Source organism: Canis lupus, chromosome 21 (assembly GCF_011100685.1).
Source record: "Canis lupus familiaris isolate Mischka breed German Shepherd chromosome 21, alternate assembly UU_Cfam_GSD_1.0, whole genome shotgun sequence".
Classification (NCBI taxonomy): domain Eukaryota; kingdom Metazoa; phylum Chordata; class Mammalia; order Carnivora; family Canidae; genus Canis; species Canis lupus.
The window spans coordinates 522,044-543,682 of record NC_049242.1 but is presented as its reverse complement, the minus strand read 5'-3'; the positions used below and the strand labels follow the sequence as shown (position 1 = coordinate 543,682).

Here is a 21,639-nt window from a genome sequence, read left to right as displayed (position 1 = left end):
ACTCTTCATAAACATCAAATCAAAATGGATAACAGACTCAAATACAAGACGCAAAATTATAAAAGTCCTAAATATTAACGTAGGAGCAAATCTAGATGACCTTGAATATCGTTAATGATTTTTAGATACAACATCAAAGTGATGATTCATGATAAAAAGAACTGAAAACCGGATTTCATTAAAAGTAAAATTTTCTGCCATGTAAAAAAAAAATTGTCAGAGAATAAAAAGACATAGAGTGGGAGGAAATATTCGCAAAAGACAGATTTAATAAAGCACTGCTATCCAAAATATAAGAGCTGTTAAAATACAAAAGGAAAACAATCAGATTAAAAAATGGGTCAAATATCTTAACAGGCATCTCACCAAAGATACATGGATGGCAAATAAGTATATGAAAACATGCACCACATCATATGTCATCAGGGAAATGCAAATTAAAGCAATGAGAAACTACTATCCACCCATTAGGATGGCCAAAACCATGGGGACACCCTGGGTGGCTTGGCAGTTTAGTGCCTGCCTTCGGCCCAGGGCGTGGTCCCAGGATCGAGTCCCACATCGGGCTCCCTGTGTGGAGCCTGCTTCTCCCTCTGCCTGTGTGTCTGTGTGTGTGTGTGTGTGTCTCATGAATAAATAAATAAAAATCTTAAAAAAAAAAAGAATGGCCAAAATCCAGAACACAGACAATACCAAATGCAAGCAAAGATGCAGAGCAACAAGGAAAATTTGTAAAATGTAACCAAATGAAAAATGTAACCATTTTTTCATTCATTGATGGTGGAAATGCAAAATAACATAGCCACTTTGGAAGACAGTTTAGAGATCTCTTACAAAGCTAAACACTCATACAATGCAGCAACCATACTACTTGGTATTTACCCAAAGAAATAAAAAAAAAATGTATGCCCACACAAAAACCTGCTATGGATCATTATAGCAGCTTTCTTCATAATTGTTAAAACTTGAAAGCAACCAAAATACACTTTAGCAGGTGAAGAGATAGACTGTGTTATATCCAGACAGTGGAATATTATTCATCACTAAAAGGAAATGGGATATCAAGCCATAAAAAGACATAGAGGAAACTTAAATGCACATTACTAAGTGAAACTGTATGGTATTCTGCAAAAGGCAAAACTATGGAGACAGTAGAAAGATCAGTGGTTGCCAGGGATTCAGGGGAGGAGACGCATGAATAAATGGAACACAGAGGATTTTTAGTGTAGTGAAACTACTCTGTACATACCATAACTACGGATACATTTTATTGTACATTTCTTCAAACCCGTAGAATGTACAATGCCAAGAACAAACCCATAATGTAAACTATGGATTTTGGATGATTATGAAATATTCACAAGTGAAGTATGTTCACCAATTGTAACAAAAAATGTACCATTCTCATGAAGGATGTTAATAATAGGGGAGGCTTCTAGGACAAGAAGTATATGGGAAATCTCTGTACCTCTCTCTTGATTTTGCTCTTAAAAATAATAAAATCTTTAAATGATTTTGAATATTCATTATTTCTCTCTTGGGAGCCATAGCAGGAAAAATACGCTACCAAATCAGTTTCATTTTTAGACTCTGACACCAACTCTAATCAAATTTTGAAATATATTACTCACAAAAATATTTCATTTCTGCCCGGTTTTCTCTGTGGTCTACTTATGATGGTGTCTCTCTAAATCTAAAAGGTACTTTCCATCATCCCCAGCTTCTGACAGGGGTCAATTCTCTAGTTTTTTAGGCATTCCTTAAACTATTCACTTAGCACACCTATAATTCATTATATAAATGCTAATTGATAGAATGTTTCTTGCTTCACTATACTATAAACTCCACTAGGGCTGCAGCCAGCCAGGTCTGTCATGTTTTACTGTTTTTTCAACTAGTACCTAGCATAATGCCTAGCATATGGCAGGTGCTTGATAAATACTTGGTTATTAATACATGAACAAAACAAATTAGATTAATCTAGAGGACATTATGCATGAAATGAACCAGACAGGGAAAGACAAATACCACATGGTATCATTTACACATGGAATAAAGGAATCAAATTTATAGAAAGAATAGAAAAATGGTCACCAGGGGCTGGGACTGGGAGGTGAGTAAAAGGGTACAAACTTTTAAGATGAATAAGGTCTGAGGATGTAATATATAACATGGTGACTAGTTGAGAACATTGTATTATATGACTGAAATTTGCTAAAAGAGTAGAATTTAAATGTTCTTGCCAAAAAAAAAAAAAGATTAATATATCAGGTGATGAATGTGTTAATTAACTTGATAGGGGAATCTTTTCACCATATCTGTCAAATCATCATTTTGTACACTTTAAATGTCTCACACTTTTATTTATTTATCAATTATACCTCAATATACTTAGAATAAAAATGAGGATAATAATGTAATATAATCTATTAATACTTACTTAGACTAGTGTCTTCTAAACAATGTTTCACTGTATTACAATATTTGCCCACCCATATTCCATCAAATTTATTCACTACAGATGCTGTCACAGTAAAAAGCATCCGAAGAAGAGCTTGACACCATCACTTATGATGATTGGTTCATTCAGAACAAATTTACTAAATATCTAGCATATTCCTAGCACTAAGCTAGTCATAGTACATACACAGGTAAGCCAATGAGAAATGAATTTTTCTTGGGCAGCCCGGGTGGCTCAGCGGTTTAGCGCTGCCTTCAGCCCAGAGCGTGATCCTGGAGAGCCAGAATCAAGTCCTCTGTCGGGCTCCCTGCATGGAGCCTGCCCCTCTGCCTGTGTCACTGCCTCTCTCTCTCTCTCTGTGTCTCTCATGAATAAATAAATAAAATCATTAAAAAAAAAAAAAAGAAATGATCTTTTCTTACTTACAAAGTCATGGCCCACATTTATAAAACTGGTTGGGTCATTATGACTTCATCTCCTTGGAAGGTATTAAGGCAATTCCTAACCACTTCCTGCTTCATTCCAAGTCTTAGTAAAGGAATGCAATGGGCTGTTCAATCAATTGCTTTTTGGCTAATTCATTCTCTTAGGTTAAGAGAAGTCATCCCTTCCCACCCCCATACATTCACTTCCTGAGTGGTTTGTTTGCTTCTCTTTCTCTCCTTCTCTCTTTCTTTCTTTTCCTGCCTCTTTTCTCTCCTGTCTCATACCAAGACAAACCCAGTCTTCTTAGGTGACTTCTTTACAGATTTTACTGCCTCTCCCAACTTGGAGGCTCTCGAGGTAAGGAAACTGGTTCTTGGCCCCTGACTACGTCTTCTCACAGCTATCCCTAAATGTGAAGTTAGTATCATCCATCCATTTATATCACACACTGGATCGCCCTTCATCTTGCAATCTTTTTTAGGAGTCACTTTTACCTTCCTAGATGTTTTATCATTTGGCTCACTTTTTCTTTTTTTAAAACCCTCTATTGTTTTTCTTTGAAATTTAAACATAATTTCCTATTAAGAGAAATGTAGTATAATTAAGAGCAGATGTAGCACAGATTCTGGAGTCCCACCACTTGGGTTTGAATCCTGATTCTACCACTTCCTAACTGTGATTAAGGCAATTTAACATCTCTGGGCCTTAGTACCCTTATTGGTAAAATGAAAATATAACTATTATAAGGATTAAAAGAATTAAAACAAACATAAAACACTTAGTCACTGGTACATAGAAAGCTCTATAAAATGTTAAAACATTATTATCCTTGGTAACAACATCTATATTTTAACCACTGACTTTTGACTTCTGGACATACTGGTATCCACCCCCAGTTTTACCTTGAACTACTCCTACTCACAAAGAGAGGCAGAGACACAAGCAGAGGAAGGAGCAGGCTCCTCACAGGGAGTCCGATGTGGGACTTGATTCAGGACCCCGGGATCACACCCTGAGCCAAAGGCAGCCGCTCAACTGCTGAGCCATCCAGGCGTCCCAAACTACCCTTACTTTAGATTTCACACCTATGTCTCTCCAACTGTTAAAGTCCTTCTACACCTTTCTAACTCATAAAAATTCCCGGAAACTACTATTATCTTGTCTTAAATCACTGATTTTATCCCAATTCATTCAAACACAGGCAATTAAACTTCCCAACCTTTCAGTTTAATGATTTCCTAATATAACTCTTCAAGTCTTAGTTTAATCTTGATCTTTTCACTTTTCTTTGGACATATACACTTAAAAGCGCACCTCAATGCCCAGAGATCAGTAATCTTACTTGTCCTTTAGTAACCAATGAAGTTCATATTTTTCATAAAGTCTTCTCCTATCAACATTGAATATGCACATTCCATCCTAAAACCAACTTCCACCTACACCAACTCACAAACCACACAACTACTTTACAGATTTGTTTATCTGGATATTTAGTGAGAATCTCTTTTTTACATGCAAAAAGGTCTAACATGCAAATACGTTACTTCAACTCTACTGTAAGCTCTTTCAACAGAAGCAACACCAATTGAAGTTGACAGTATGCTAGGCATTTATTTCAAAGCTTTGCATGTATTAATTCATTTAATATTTATAACTACTCTGAGGAGTACCTAACTTTTTTAAAAAGATTTTATTTATTTATTCATGAGAGACACAGAGACACAGGTGGAGGGAGAAGCAGGCACCCTGCAGAGAGCCTGATGTGGGGCTGGATCCCAGGATCCCTGGATCATGACCTGAGCCAAAGGCAGACGCTCAACCACTGAGCCACCCAGATATCCCAGGAGTACCGAATGTTATCCTCATTTTATATCTAAGGCAGAGAGAGATGAAGGGAATACCTTTGGCTCAAATCTAAATTTAAGAGGTATAAAATAATGAACTTACTTGTATAGTTTTGTAATCTTGCTCTAGTTTCATGAATGACTTATAAAGATCTAAAGTTCCTCTTTGTAAATTTTGTCAAATAAAGGTGCTTCATTTCTACTACTCAGGACTAACACAGGATCATGCCAATAGGAGTAGTCCAACAAATGCGAAGAGTAAATTTAGGAAGATATTTTATGTGGTCCTGGATGCTATTTTAATACTATAAAAAGCATTTATATTTTAGATAGGGTGCTCTTGGTTCTATATGCACACTTTGAAGTAACTTCTGCAAATTAAGTAGCATTTATCATATACCTACTTGTGCACACCATTTCTGATTTATAAGCACTGCAATGAAATAGTATCTAACTTACGGTGACTAACAATTGGTTACTAGCTAGTGGTGTGCTCTTTGGAAGCTCAAAGTTATGTCTTTGGGACTTGTTTATCTATAAAGAGTTGGGGCTTTTTAAAGAGAAAAATTGGCCTTCAGGCAGGGGATTCTACGGAGGTCATTCACTTATAAAATTAGACTACTCTAAGAAGACTATGAGAATGAAGGAAATTCTATTTATGGCAAAAGGAATGCTCAAAAAGCCAGAACTAAAGTCAGATGGAAACAGTAACTCAAATTATGAGCTGGAGAATCAACCCTTCTACACAAAGAACTTCTGCTTGTAACTATGATTAAATAACACCGATAGGAAAGTTAGGATCACCCTAAGTTGTGTCCCATTTTCTCATGTAGCCTCTTTTCATACAGGGCTTCAATTAATTTAAAATGTAATTAAAACCTTCTGAGGCTGAATACATATGTTTAATATCAGTTAAATATATTCAACATTCAAAAAAATCATATTCTAGAAATATACAAAGCAAATATTCTTTAAGAAGAATTAATTTAAATAGGATTATTACAAATACTACTAATAAATGGTTTCATTTTTATCAAAAATGTATAATCACCTGTTAGGCATCTACAAGAATAGTAAATTTAATGGGATGAGCACTGGGTGTTATACTGTATCTTGACAAATCGAACTTCAATAAAAACAAATTTAAAAAATAAATAAATAAATGTCTTTTAGAGGGATGCCTGGGCAACTCAGCAGTTGAGCATGTGCCTTCGGCTCAGAGTGTGATCCTAGGGTCTGGGGATCCAGTCCCGCACTGGGGAGCCTGCTTCTGTCTCTGTGTCTCTCATGAATAAATAAAATCTTTTTTTTAAAATGTCTTTTAGATTATATTCTTTTGGTGCATATTAAATATGTGTATCAAACTCCTTTGAAAGTTCCCTTAAGGTAAAAATTCCTCATTCCTTCCTTTCCTACTTATCAAATAGAGGGCTCTTGAAATCAAAAACCTCACAAACAAGAAGGAAAAAAGCAGGTGTACAGATCTTTAGTTCCTTGTCTAGGTGTGATCTCCACACTTCAGAGGGAACCCTAAACTCATTTAGTTCACTACAAGATGCACTTATTGTTAGAATTTCAATATGAAATCATTTTAAATGCATTTTTATCTTCAAATATAAAAGTAGTTGGCTGCTTAGAATTTAGTGTTGATGCAAAAATTCAAAAATATCTTCTACTAAAGTTCAAGGGCAAAATACATTATGTAAGTCAATCCAAAATCATTAGATAAATATGTAATTTAGATGATTTTAAAAATATGAAAGTCTTGTAGCAAAATACTTCAGAAAGTGTTACTGTGACACCCAAATTTTTCATTTGCTTTAAACTGTTTACTCTTACCCACTTATAAAAATATACCAAAGAGAATTTTAAAAACTTGTTTAGAATTACCATTATATAAGTATTACATAAATATGTATGTAGAGAAAAGACAAAATTGTGTAGAAAATTTGTAACTGCGTCACATACATATGCACACATAGAAGTACATATACATAATTTCAATCACTTTTACCATTTTCTCTTGATCAAGATTTTAGATATTTATGTAATATATATGTAATATATAATACACATATGTAATGTACATATATGTAATACAATATGTGTAATATATATTACATATATGATAGGAATATAAAAATACACTTAGAGCCAAGCTGTTTCTTTCTTTTTTTTCCAAGCTGTTTCTTTAAAGTTAAATAGGTAGTGAACAATAGCAGCATTGTCCCAAAGATTAGTATAACTTTAGTCTAATATTGAAAGTGCTAATCAAAGAATATGCAATTGTAATATCCACCACATTTAATTTTGAGTATCATAAATAAAAACATATTGCTAAAACATATTATTTTAAGTTATATGGAAATATCATTTCTTAGAAGCAAGGGAAAATAATAGATGGTCTCAGTTTACAATTAAGCAAAAAAATAAAGGATCAGGGGAAAGGAGCTTACCTTCCATTGCCCTTTTAAAGAAGACCTTACAGCTCCCACAAGTTAGGACACCATAATGACAGCCTGATGCTTCATCCCCACAGATTAAACAAATCTTCTGAGGTAATGACTCGAAGCTGTACTGTGGGCTCTGGCTGGCATCTGAATCAGGCCTTGAAATGCAGAACAAAGTACTCCATTTATTTTTAGGTGTACCACTAGCTAATACTAAAGTTTTCTTAACAGAATTGACACAATGAAAGGGGATTTAAAATAGAACTGAATGTATAAAAGACATGCAAATTAAACTTGGTGCACTGTTACTGGATTCGCCACATTTGCAAATTATTATGCATCAGCAGCACCAACATAAAAGGATAATATATAAGTTTATGTGCAGGAAAGCTAAGGTCCGTTGGTTTTGTCAAAAAAAAAAAAAAAAATCTTTGTACAGGGGATCCCTGGATGGCTCAGCGGTTTGGCGCTTTGGCCTTTGGCCCAGGGCGCGATCCTGGAGACCCGGGATCGAGTCCCGCGTCGGGCTCCCCGCATGGAGCCTGCTTCTCCCTCTGCCTGTGCCTCTGCCTCTCTCTCTCTCTGTGTCTCATGAATAAATAAAATAAAATCTTTAAAAAAAAATCTTTGTACAAAACTCCTTATATAGAATAATCAATTTACTCTTTGACAAACGAAACTGTACCCGGGGTAACAACGAACATGGTTTTGTTTTAAGGGTTCAATCATACTTAGCGATGCCTTTGTTTCGAGTTTTTAAAACAACCGCTAATGACTGTTTACTTAGACGCATATGTGTTTGCCATTTTAAAGAATTGTTCAATATATTGACAGTTTTGCTCCTACACAGCACATAAGATTTAAAGTGAACATCCTTCAACATTTCACTTCAGTGCGTAAATGAAAATGTTCTTGAAAACCTGTGCGAAAAAAGTCGTATCCAATCCAAAACAATACTAGAACACAGCGCAGTGCAGTGATCGATGTTTGGATCCATGAATGTGGACACAGCACACGCCACTTCAGTCCTGAGACTCGTGAGAAGATTGAGGCGTCACACGTGCAAACCCGAGGTTCTGCTTTAGGCTGCGGCCAGCGGGGGCCCATCGGGACCGCTCCCCGGGGGCTCTGTGCTAAGGCCTCTTCAAGAAAGCCTGGGAACCAGCAAATATCCTTCTACGGAAATCGCCACCTCGTAACTCCCCAAGCCGCTGAGCATTTTCCACTGCACTGGACTACCGGGCACCTAGAGCGACGCTGCACGCTTCAAAGCAGGGCTACTTTTGTCTGGCAATCTTGCAGATTTGTAAAGTCTAGGAAATACTTTTGGGAAGGCACGCTCCAAAACAGGCCTATTATGCGCCCCTTTGGTGTCCCCAAAGTAGTTAGGAGGGGAGAGGAAAGAAGGGACACCACAGCACTCTCGTGCCCCGCCCCGGCCACTCCGACCAGCGGGACCCCCCCACCGCCGGACCCCGGTTCCCGCAGGCTCCCAGCCCCCTAGGCCGGGCCGCTGTTCCAGCAGACGCCACCCCCCCCCCCCCCCCCGCGCGGGATCTCTGTTCCTGCAGGTGCTCCCCTCCCTCCCCCCTCCCCTCCCGCCCGACCGCCGTGCCCGCAGGTGCTCCCCTCCCGCCCGACCGCCGTGCCCGCAGGTGCTCCCCTCCCTCCCCTCCCGCCCGGCCGCCGTGCCCGCGGGTGCTCCCCTCCCGCCCGACCGCCGTGCCCGCAGGTGCTCCCCTCCCTCCCCTCCCGCCCGGCCGCCGTGCCCGCAGGTGCTCCCCTCCCTTCCCCCCTCCCCTCCCGCCCGGCCGCCGTGCCCGCGGGTGCTCCCCTCCCTTCCCCCCTCCCCTCCCGCCCGGCCGCCGTGCCCGCGGGTGCTCCCCTCCCTCCCCTCCGCGGCCCGACCGCCGTGCCCGCGGGCGCCCCCCGCCCCGGCCGACCAATGCTCTCGCAGGCGCCCCCCGCCCCCGTCCCCCGGGCCCTCACCTCAGGTAGTTGAGGTACGGCTGGTACACCTGCGGCAAGCCCTCCTTGAGCACGGCCGCCTGGTAGCCGAGCTGCGGAAGGGCGCCGAGGCCGAGCGGCTGGTAGAGCGCGGGGCTGGCCCCCGCGGCCCCCGCCGAGGCAGCGGCGGCCGCGCCGTCCCGGGGCAGCAGGCAGGCGCCGGCGCCCGGAACCCTGCAGGGCGCGGCGGCGAACGGGCCCTGCGGCGGCGGCGCGCCCTCCGCCTTGTACAGGACGCACTCCAGGGCGGGCCCCGGCGAGGACGCCGACGACGCGGAGCAGCCGGCGGCCGCGGCGGCCGCGGGCGCGCCTTCCCCGGGCCTGGACGACGGCGCTCGCGGGGGGAGCGGGGGCAGCGCCGGCAGCGCCGGCGGCGCGTCCGCGAAGACGCAGGAGTGAGGCCCCGCCGCCAGGTACGGCCGCGGGGAGCGCGCAGCCGCCTCGGCGCCCTCCTCCTCCTCCTTGATCTTCAGGGCCGGCGGCTGGAAGTCGCCGTAGAGCGGGAACGCGTCGTCCTTGGGCTCGGCGTCGGACGGGTACGCACAGTCGGGGAAGTCGCCGGCCGCCAGCGGGGCGCAGGGCGCGGAGGGCGAGCCCCGCGGCGGAGCGAAGGCGCCGGCGTCGTAGGTCTCCGCTTCCAGCAGCTGCCGGGTGCGCGCCGCCAGGAAGGCCGAGCCGAGGGGCAGAATGGGCACGTGGATAAAGTCCATCATCGTGGTGGCCAGCGGGGAGCACCCGGGCGCCGGCGCGTCCTGCTCGGCCAGGGAGCCCTTGGGCGCGGGGAGGCGGGAGTCCTCCTTGGGGACCGGGGCGGTGCCCCCGGGGGCCGTCCCCGGCGCAGCGGGAGCGGCGCCGGCTGCGGCCGCCGGGCCCGCGGGGGGCCGGGGCTTGCCCTTGAGGAGCGGGCCCGGGGAGCCCTCGGCCGCGAAGCCGCCCTCGTCCTCCACGCCCAGCGCAGCGGGCTGCGTGGCGGCTTTCCCCGCGGCCCCGGGCCAGGCGTGGGCCCCGGGGCACAGGGGCAGCGGCTGCCGGGACGGGGACAGGCCCCTGGGCGGCCCCTTGTGGGCACCTGCCGTCCCGCAGCCGTCGCCAGCCTTGCCCTCCGGCCGGCTCATGAGCGGGCACGCCGCGCCCTGGCTGCTGCGGGCGCCCCGGGGATCTTCGGGCGGCTCGGGGCCAGACGGGCACCGCGGGCTGCGGGGCTCCCAGGCCGGAGAGCTGCGGCCCTGCCCCGGGCCGGCGGGGCGCAGCGCTGTGCTCGGAGCGCCGTGCAGCGGCCCTCGGTCCTGGCGCGGGGGCCCGGGGCTGTCGGCTCCCGCCCCGCTCGCGGCTTCGAGTCTCGGATCCGCCCGGGCCACGTCCGGCCGCGGCTGCGCGTCCTGCGCCTTCCCGCCAGGGTCCGCGCCCTGGCCGCGCCGGGAGAAGAGCAGCCGGTCCGAGGGCGCGGAGGGCGCGGCTGAGGCTGCGGCTGCGGCTGCGGCTGCGGCTGCGGCGACCCGCGGGGCGTCCGAGGTCTGACTCGCCCGGAGGCGGCCGCCGTCTCGACGTCGGGACTCGGGCTCTGCGGCCGGCGCGGGGGAGGGCGCGCCTCCCGCCACGTGGGGAGCCCGGGCATCCTTTCCCGTCCGCTCCGTCATGACGACCGGGACTCCCCTCTCCTCCTCCCCCGTCTGCGGGGAGGAGGGAGCGGGCAGGGAGGAGGGGGTGTGGGCAATATAGAAGCTGGAAGCCGCGGGGGAAGACAAAGCAGGTGGAATTCGGCTGGCCTCGCCTCGGTGGGGCGGGGTCGAGGATGCCCACCTCCCGGGCGGGACCGGGCAGTGCTGCTCAGCCCTGCGCTCGCCCTCCCTCGGGCGGCAGGTGCTGCGTCCCCGAGTCCGGTGCGGGAGCAGGAGAGGGCGCGGGCGCGGCCCCCGCCTCCGCGCCGCGAGGCTCCCCGGACCGGCCCGAGGGCCCGAGGCGCGCCGTCCGCCCGCGTCCGGACTCGTTCCCGGGCCTCAAACCCGAGCTGGCAGCTCCCAGCCCCCGGCCGCCTTACCCTTGCCTCCCCCCTGAAACCCCGGGACGCCGCGGGCTTCTCGCCACGGCGCGCGCTCAGGCGCAGCGGGGGTCCCGCTCGCCCCCAGCGAGCCGCCGCCGCCGCACACCTCCGCTGCGCTCCCACGTCGCCGCGGTCCAGGGCCACGAACCGCGCGTGCTCCCGTTTCTCACTCCAGTGCGGAGCGGAACTGGGTGGCCTGGAGGATGTCGCGCGCACGTCGTATGTCCTCCCACACAGACGGCACAGAGCTGGGCCCGCGCGGCGGCAGCTGCACCCTGGCCCCGCGGCCCCCCGCGGCTCCCCGCGGCTCCCCGCGGCGGCCTCCGCCCTGTCGGGACGCCCCGCCCCAAGTCCCGGCCTCCACCGAAGCCCGCCAGACCTGATGGGACCTTCGGAACGTGATACCCCCGGCCTAGTCAGAATTTCACTCTGAATGGCAGGTGCTGTGGGATGGAACTTCCTACACGTATTAAGATGTTCTGCTACCAGTTGAGATTTGTGCTCAATCTGACTGCAAAGGCAGATGGATTCTTTGAGGAGATAGCTGGCGATGTTATCGAATGAATGTATCGAGGATGATCCCAAAAAATATGAAAGAGATTCTCTGTCTTAGGACTTCCATAAAAGTGAGTACTTTCAGATTTCTCTCAATACAGCCAAGGTGTCCTGCTTCTCTGGAACACTCCTCAGTGTGGCAGAGAAATTTGGGAGTGGAACATAGTTGATAACATCTCTTCACTGGTTCTGGAAGTTTAGATGCTGTGTGTCATACTTTGTCTAAGGAATTTATTCCAACTCTTAATAATTAGCACTTTAAGGAAAGTTTCTCATAATTCCAGCTTCTATTCTGTGGTATATCATAAGTCCCTCAATAGAGATGGTGAACAGTACTTTCTCCGAACATATTTATTCTTAAAAATAATTACCTTTGAGGTTTGTTTTTTTAAGTAAATCGCCTCTTATTTCAGAAGATATGGCAGAGACACTATTGCAAAATATTTGAGGTACAGAATCATAACCTAACAATCTCTGCTAAACCCAAGACCAACATACATTGGGTATCTTGAATTCAAAACTGAATTAATCACTAGAAAGTTTCTCAAGATTCTGTCTGTGCTGATGCCCCACAGGTTCTCGCAGCCAGATATAGAGAATACAGTGGAAGACTCCCAAGACTTCAGGATGGGCAGAACCACTAGAGATAAGGATCTTGAATCCCTAAATCACCCGGTTAGGTCTACATGAGTGAGAAATAAAGCTATATGATGTAGACCACTGGATTTTGGAATTGATGGTTCTAGCAATTAGCTTATTCTGACAAATCCAGGTTATAAAGGAGGACATAATATGGGAACTGCAAGGGGTCCGTCCATTCATTATGGATAGAGCATAGAGTAAAAATGTGAATAGAAGGGGATGAAACTAGAGAGGAGAACCAATTTATTATTAATGCTGTCATTGTTGCTTTCAGGCTTTTCTCTTTCCAAATTATTTTAAACCAATTAACATGCTTTATTGAGATGTAATTCACATACCATATAGCTCCCCCATTTCAAAGCATATAATCTCATGGTTTTTAAGGATACTCACAGTTGTATAAACATCATCACTATCAATTTTAGAACATTACATTACTCCCAGAATAAACCTCATACCTATTAGCAGTCATTCCTCAGTCCCTCACGCCAAATCTACCAGCAGCCACAATCTACCTTCCTTCTCTGTGAATTTACCCATTCTGAGCATTTCATATCATACAAATGGAATCATACTGTATATGGTCTTATTTTGCTGGCTTCTTTCACTTAGCATGATGTTTTCAAGGTTTACCCATGTAGCATGTATCAGTACTTCATTCTTTTCTAAATAATATTTCATTCTGTGGATGTACCATATTTTATTTATCAATTTACCAGTTTTGGGACATTTGGGTTGTTTCTACTTTAGGTTAGTATGAATAATGCTGCTGTGAACATTCATGTATAAGTTTTTGTGCAAACGTATTTTCATTTCTCTTGGATATACCTAGACGTAGAATTGCTGGGTCCCATGGTAACTCTAGGTTTCACCCTCCGAAGAACTGCCAGACTGTTTTCCAAAGACACTGCTCATTTTATATTCCCACCAGGAGTGTATGAGGATTCCAATTACTCCACATTCTTGGCAACACCTGTTATGTCTTTTTATTATAGCCTTCATAGTGTGTCTGAGGTGGTATCTCACTGTGGTTTTAACTTATATTTCCCTGATGGTTAATGCCGTAGAATCTGTAGATTTTGTACAATCTGGAGAGCATTACCAGGTAGTCTTCTAAGACCTTTACATGTGTTAATTTATTTAATCCTTCAACAGTGCTATAAAGTAGATAATATTATCTCCATTTCATAGTTGAGAAAATTGAGGCATAGAGTAGACTAAAATGATAAAGATAGTAGCATAGCCAGATTTGAACCCAGGCAATCAAATCTCAGTTTTCTTAGGGCCCTGTGATTTTTAAATAGCAGATGTCTTGGAATTTGATTTTCAGATTGCTATAGCCATAAAATTGGCACTAGGCTTCATTTTAAATGATAAACTATATTTCACTCTATTCTGATTGGTTATAAAATCCCCTCAAGCTAACAAACTGACTAGGCTGCTTCCATGAGATTTAAAATCTTGCGGTGGGAAAACAGCAATAAAGGTGCCCAGCACATCCTAAATCACCATTATGCCATGAAATTTAATACTAGCATTAACCTTTAGCATTGTTGGCACAGGAATTTCTAAATGTATGAATTTTTTAGTGAAACAAAATTTACTGCTTAAGTCCAAATGTGAGAAGGCTAACTCCAAATATTCTTAGAGACTATTTGTGGAGAAGAGAATTCAAATTTGGAAGTTTGTTTGTTTATGCTTTGGGGGAAAAAAAACTGTATTAAGGCATAATTGTCATACAGTAAGCTGCATATATTTAAAATTTTGTAAAGTTTTGACATATTTGTGTGCTTGTGAAACATTCGCCAAAAACAAGATGATAAATACACTCTTTTGCATCAGAAGTTCCTTCACACCATTTTTTGATCCCTTCCTGCATGACCTGGTTGTATCTAGTGCTTAGGCCTCTCTAAAGGCTATAATCTATGGCTCTGCCAGGTCTGCATTCCCATCCGAGGCTTCAGGGTGCTCTTTCAGGTTCATGCAGGTTGGTGGCAGGAATCAATTCCTTGAAGCTTTTGTATTCGTGGTAATTTTCATCTTTGAGTTCGCAGGAGAAATTTACTCATGGTAAAATTTTTTAGGGCTGCTCAATTTAGTCACATCTACCCAGATAATACCCATTTTGATTAATTCAAAATAATCTCGGTTAGGATCTTAACTACATCTGCACATTTCCTTTTACCATAAATGTAAGATAATCATGGTAGTAAAATCCATCACTAAAATTTTGACAATCTCATTCACCTTCAAGGAAAAGAAATTATACAGATCATGTACACTATGGGGAAAGAATTTTGAAGACCATCTTATGCCTAATTTTTGTTTTATATTCTACATTTTTAGCGTTTATAAATGCAATTGATTTTTTAATTGGAATGATAAGAGCAGCGGTCCTTGCTGGTTTTCTAATATTAGGAAGGAAAACATTCAGTCTTTTATCCTTAAGTATGATGTCAGCTGCAGATTTTTTTTCCCTAGATACTCCTTATCAGATTGAAGAAGTACTCTTGATTCCTAGTTTGCTGAGACATTTATTAGGTGTAGATGTGGGTTTTTGTCAAATAAACATGATGCGCCTTTTGAAATTATTATATGGTTTTTCTTTTTTACTTTGTTAACATAGTGAATTACATTAATTGAGTGTTTAATATTAAACCAAGCTTGAATTCTTGGGGTAAACCTACTTAGTCCTCACGTAACTATTTTTTTTCTCTGAAATATTTTGTTTACATTCAAGTTAGTTAACCTATACAGTAGTATTGATTTTAAGAATTGAATTTAGTGATTCATCACTTATATACAACACCCAGCTCTCATCCCATGCGCCCTCCTTAATTCCCATCACCCATTTAGAACATTCCCCCTCCTACTTTCCCTCCAGTAACCCTCAGTTTGTTCTCTATAGTTGAGCCTCTTATGGTTTGCTTCCTTCTCTATTTTTATCTTATTTTATTTTTCCTTCCCTCACGTATCTTCATCTGTTGTGTTTCTTACTCTCAACATATGAGTGAATTCATATGGTATTTGTCTTTTCTCTGACATATTTTACTTAGCAGAATACCCTCTAGTTCCATCCACATTGTTGCAAATAGCAAGATTTCATTCTTCTTGATGACTAATATTCCATTGTGCATATGTATATATGAAAATATACATGTGTACATGTATGCATATGTATATGTACATGCAGGAATATGCACACACACGTATATATCACATCTTCTTTATCCATTTGTCAGTTGATAGATATTTCGGCTTTTTCCGTATTTGGCTATTGTTGATATTGCTGATACATTGATATTATTGATAAACATTGGGGTGCATGTAACCTTTTGAATCAGTATTTTTGTATCCTCCTGATAAATACCTAATAGTGTAGTTGCTGGGTTGTAGGGTAGTTCTGATTTTAACTTTCTGATAAACCTCATATGACCTTTTATATATCACTTTTGTTTTATTAGTTACTTGCTTACAATTTTAAATCTCCATTCATGAGGAATATTGATCTGTTCTCACCAAAGGAGGGATAGAGGGAACAAACCTCAACATGATAAAGGCCATTTATGAAAAACCCATAGGTAATATCATCCTCAATGGGCAAAAACTAAGAGTTTTTCCTCTATGATCGGGAATGAAAACAGGGAAGTCTGCTCTCACCACTGTTATTTAACATCGTACTGGAAGCCCTAGCCCCAGCAGACAACACAAAAAAATAAAAGACATCCAAATCAGCAAAGAAGGAGTCAAGCTTTCACTATTTGCAGAGGACATGATACTCTATATAGAAGACCCATAAGACTCCACCAAAAAATTACTAGTACCATTAAACAGATTCAGTAGAGTCATGAGACATAAAATCACCACGCAGAAATGACTTGCATTTCTATACACTAACAATGAGGCAGAAGAAAGAGAAATTAAGGAATCAATCCCATTTACAGTTGCACCAAAAAACCATAAGATACCTAGGAGTAAACCTAACCAAAGAGGTAAAGATCTGTTCTATGAAAATTATAGAACACTCATGAAAGAAATTGAGGAAGACATAAAGAAATGGAAAAATATCCATGCTCATGGATTGGAAGAATATAAATTGTTAAAATGTCTGTGCAAAGCAATCTACATATTCAATGCTATCCCTATCAAAATACCATCAGCATTTTTCATAGAGCTAGAACAAGCAATCCTAAAATTTGTATGGAACCACAAAAGACCCCAAATAGCCACAGTGATGTTGAAAAAGAAAACCAAAGCTGGAGGCATCACAGTTCTGTACTTCAAGTTGTATTACAAAACTGTAGTCATCAAGACAGTATGGTACTGGCACAGAAACAGACACATGGGACCAATGGAACGGAATAGAGAACTCAGAAATGGATCCACAACTACATGGTCAACCAATCTTCAACAAACCAGGAAAGAATATCCAATGGGGTGGGGGGACTCAGTCTCCCCAACAAATGGTGCAGGGAAAACTGGACAGCAACATGCAAAAGAATGAAATTGGACCATTTTCTTACACCATACACAAAAATAAACTCAAAATGGAAGAAAAGACCTACATATGAGACAGGAATCCATCAAAATCTTAGAGGAGCACACAGGCAGCACCTCTTTAGCCTGGGCTGAAGCAACTTCTTGCTAGATACCTCTCCAACGGCAAGGGAAACAAACCGAAAAGAGAAAAATCTTTCACACAGCAAAGGAAACCATCAACAATGCTAAAAGGCAATCTACGGGATGAGAGAAGATTTGCAAATATTTTATCAGGTAAAGAGCTTGTTTCCAAAATCTAGAAAGAACTTCTCAAACTCAATACCTAAAAAACATACAGTCACAAAATGGATAGAAAACATGAATAGACATTTTTCCAAAGAAGATATATAAATGGCCAAGAAACACATGAAAAGATGCTCCACATCTCTCATCATCAGGGAAAAACAAATCAAAATAACAATGAGATACCACTTCACATCAATCAGTATGCCTAAAATTAACAACTCAGCAACAGATGATGGGAGAAGAAACAGGAACCTTCTTACATTGTTGGTGGGAATGCAAACTGGAACAGCCACTCTGGAAAACAGCATGAAGGAACCTCAGAGTTTTAAAAATAGAGCTACCCTATGAACCAGCAATTGCACTACTGGGTATTTATCCAAAGGATACAAACGTAGTGATTTGAAGGGGCACCTGCACCCCAATGTTCATAGTAGTAGTGTCCACAAAGGCCAAATGATGAAAAGACCCCAGATGTCTATCAACAGATGAATGGATAAAGAAGTTGTGGGATGGATATATATAATGGAATATTACTTAGCCATAAAAAGAATTAAGTCCTGCCATATGCAACAATATGGATGGAACTAGAGCATATTATGCTAAGTGAAATACGTCAGTCAGAGAAAGACAAATACCATGTTCTCACTATGTTGAATGTAAGAAACAAAACAGATGAACATAGAGGAAGGGAAGGAAAAATAAACAAGATGAAAATTGAGAAGGACGTACATACACTATAAGAGACACAGACTCTAGGAAAGAAACTGAGGGTGGCGGGAGGGGAGGTGGGTGGGACAAAGGAATAATTGGGTGTCAGGCATTAAGGAGGGCACTTGGTGTAATGAACACTGGGTATTATATGCAACTGATGAATCATTAAATTCTACCTCTGAAACTAATTAAAAAGAAAAAAAATTAGTACATGGCCAGGCACATAACCTAACCCTAACCCTAACCATACCATTAACCCCTAACCCTACCCTTTAGAGAGGTCTCTGAACTGCCAGGCACATACCATCACCCTAACCTTAAGTCTAGGGCTAAACCCAACCTCGATGGGAGAGAGTGTGTTCATGAACACATGATGATAATAAAAGCTGAGAAGCAGCCTATTTATTCTGGAGATGACCCCAAGCATTTAAGTATTGGTAATATTTCTAATAATGTGTGAAAGTAGAGATAAAAGCAGAAGAAACTGTTGAATATTTATTTAAAGATTATGTAGAGCTCAAAGTCCCATCCCTATCTCAGCTCAGTAGATGGCTACCATATTCTATTATATTCGATATATTCTATTGTCATCCCAGCAGAAGTTTGGGGATTTATTATCTGGAGAGGTCTCTGAACTGTAGGATGGCAGGCCACACACTCTAACTTCAACCCTAACCCCAAACCTAACATGAACCTTAATACTAATCCAATATTTGAGAAAAAAAAATACGGTATATATATATCCACTGATATTCCATTAAATATTACCAGCCATAATAAAGAATGAACTCTTGCCATTTCCAATGGTATGGATGGAGCCAGAGAGAATTATGCTGATTGAAATGAGTCCATTAGACAAAGACATATACCATATGATTTCACTCATATGTGAAATTTAAGAAACAACAACAATAAAAATGAGCAAAGGGAAGAAAAAACAGAGTGCCAAACCAAGAAACAGACTGTTAGATACAGAGAACTAATGGATAGTTACCACTAGGGAGGCTGGTGGAGGACGGGTTATATCGATGATAGGGGGAATAAGTGCACTTGTTTTGATGAGCACCAGGTGTTGTATGGAATCACTGAATCACTGTATTGTATGCCTGAAACTAATATTACACTATATATAAACGACCTGGAATTTAAATTAAAAATTTAAAAAGCAGTATTCATTTGTGGGTAGTCAGTGCATCTGTGGAGGGACCTAAATAATCCAAAAGTTGTATGGAACACAGTATTCAGAACCCAGGGAATGTGTCAAGCAGATCAGAGAGTGATGTTTTTATACTCACATTAAATACCAGCTTGCACTTATAATTATCATTTTGTAAATACAGAAGAATTCCAGTTCTCAAAGTTTTACAAATAATTTTTTTAAAAAATCCAAACTAATCAATCATAGGTCTGAATGGTCCAACATGCATTTCTGAAAAGTCCTCATATTTGTACTGTCTCAGATCAAGTAAATGTTTCTACACTATTCCGTAAATCTTGTCAATTACTGAACACTTTAAATTGTAAAAAAAAAAAAAAAAAAAAATAGAGCAACACAACCTGTAAAGTGAAAATAGCTCGAGATTTGAAACCAGAAGCCTTAGTAGTGAGTTCTGGCTCTACCAATTAATACGTCTAAGACTTTAAGCTTCAATTTTCATCTGCAAAATTGAGATAATAATATTTATGATTTTTTATGAACAGTATATGAGATAGTATAAAATGTATATATTATAAAATAACATACAAACCAACTGTTTAATGACATATTGCAGGCAGATATTTGTAAAATGAGTGAATGAATGATTCCTTTATTCACTATAAAAAATGAGAAGACTTGAAAAAAGTTAATCCTTTCAAATTTAAGGGAATGTTATGGTTTACTTTGCATGCTATGCCCACTGCCATAGTGGAGAGACAACACCAAAGAACAGCTCATGCCAAAATACATGTATCTGTGAAAGCCCTAAATTGTATTGTACTTTCCATTTTTTTCAATTAATATTAAAATAAGCCATTTATTTCTTGTAATTCATGATACAAAAGCCAGGCAAAGTTATCACAAGAAAAGAGAACATCTAGTAGTATGATTGCTGGTTGCAGAGTAGTTCTAATTTTTAACTTTTTGAGGACCTTCCATACTTTTAAAAGTGGCTGCACCAATTTGCATTCCCACCAAAGTGTAAGAGGGTTCCCCTTTATCAACATCCTAGTCAACATCTGTTGTTTCCTGTGTTGCTCATTTTAGCCATTTAGACAGGTGTGAGGTCATATCTCATTGTAGTTTTGATTTATATTTCCCTGATGATGAGTGATGTTAAGCATCTTTTCATGTCTCTCAGCCATCTGAATGTCTTCCTTGGAAAAAATGTCTATTCGTATCTTCTGCCCATTTCTTAGCTGGATTATTATTATTTTTTATTTGATAAGGTCTTTAAAAAATTTTTATTTATAAAATATTTATTTATTTATTTTTATTTATTTATTTATTTATTTATTTATTTATTTATTTATTTATGAGATAGAGAAAGCAAGGGTAGGGGCAGAGGAAGAGGGAGAGGGAGAATCTCAAACAGACTACACTGAGCATGGAATCCTATATGGGCTCCATCTCACCACCCTGAGATCATGACCTGAGCCAAAATCAAGAGTCAGACACTCAACTGATGGAGCCACCAAGGCGCCCAAGTTTGGTAAGTTCTTTATAGATTTTGGATACTAACCTAAATGGTCAAATATGTCAATTGCAAATATCTTCTCTCATTCTGAAGGTTGCCTTTTAGTTTTTTTTTGATTCTTTCCTCCACTGTGCAGAAGATTTTTATCTTGATAAAGTCCCAATGGTTCATATTTGCTTATGTTTCCCTTGCCGTTGGAGAGGTATCTAGCAAGAAGTTGCTTCAGCCCAGGCTAAAGAGGTTGCTGCCTGTGTGCTCCTCTAAGATTTTGATGGATTCCTGTCTCATATGTAGGTCTTTATTCCATTTTGAGTTTATTTTTGTGTGTGGTGTAAGAAAATGGTCCAATTTCATTCTTTTGCATGTTGCTGTCCAGTTTTCCCTGCACCATTTGTTGGGGAGACTGAGTCCCCCCACCCCATTGGATATTCTTTCCTGGTTTGTTGAAGATTGGTTGACCATGTAGTTGTGGATCCATTTCTGAGTTCTCTATTCCGTTCCATTGGTCCCATGTGTCTGTTTCTGTGCCAGTACCATACTGTCTTGATGACTACAGTTTTGTAATACAACTTGAAGTACAGAACTGTGAAGCCTCCAGCTTTGGTTTTCTTTTTCAACATCACTGTGGCTATTTGGGGTCTTTTGTGGTTCCATACAAATTTTAGGATTGCTTGTTCTAGCTCTATGAAAAATGCTGATGGTATTTTGATAGGGATAGCATTGAATATGTAGATTGCTTTGCACAGACATTTTAACAATTTATATTCTTCCAATCCATGAGCATGGATATTTTTCCATTTCTTTATGTCTTCCTCAATTTCTTTCATGAGTGTTCTATAATTTTCATAGAACAGATCTTTACCTCTTTGGTTAGGTTTATTCCTAGGTATCTTATGGTTTTTTGGTGCAACTGTAAATGGGATTGATTCCTTAATTTCTCTTTCTTCTGCCTCATTGTTAGTGTATAGAAATGCAAGTCATTTCTGCGTGGTGATTTTATGTCTCATGACTCTACTGAATTTGTTTAATGGTACTAGTAATT

At 42.0% G+C, this 21,639-nt stretch overlaps 1 protein-coding gene across 1 annotated transcript in view; it reads right to left on the bottom strand.

Moving 5' to 3' along the window:
- The window catches only part of PGR (progesterone receptor), a 104,908-nt gene extending 93,961 nt beyond the window's left edge, over nt 1–10,947 (bottom strand). The window contains exons 1-2 of the mRNA NM_001003074.1: nt 9,171–10,947; nt 7,188–7,339 (exon numbers count right to left, since the gene is read on the bottom strand). Of these exons, the coding sequence (NP_001003074.1) occupies nt 7,188–7,339; nt 9,171–10,825 (1,807 nt within the window). The 5' untranslated portion in view covers nt 10,826–10,947. The remainder of the gene's footprint in view (nt 1–7,187; nt 7,340–9,170) is intronic.
- Nucleotides 10,948–21,639: the final 10,692 nt, after the last annotated feature.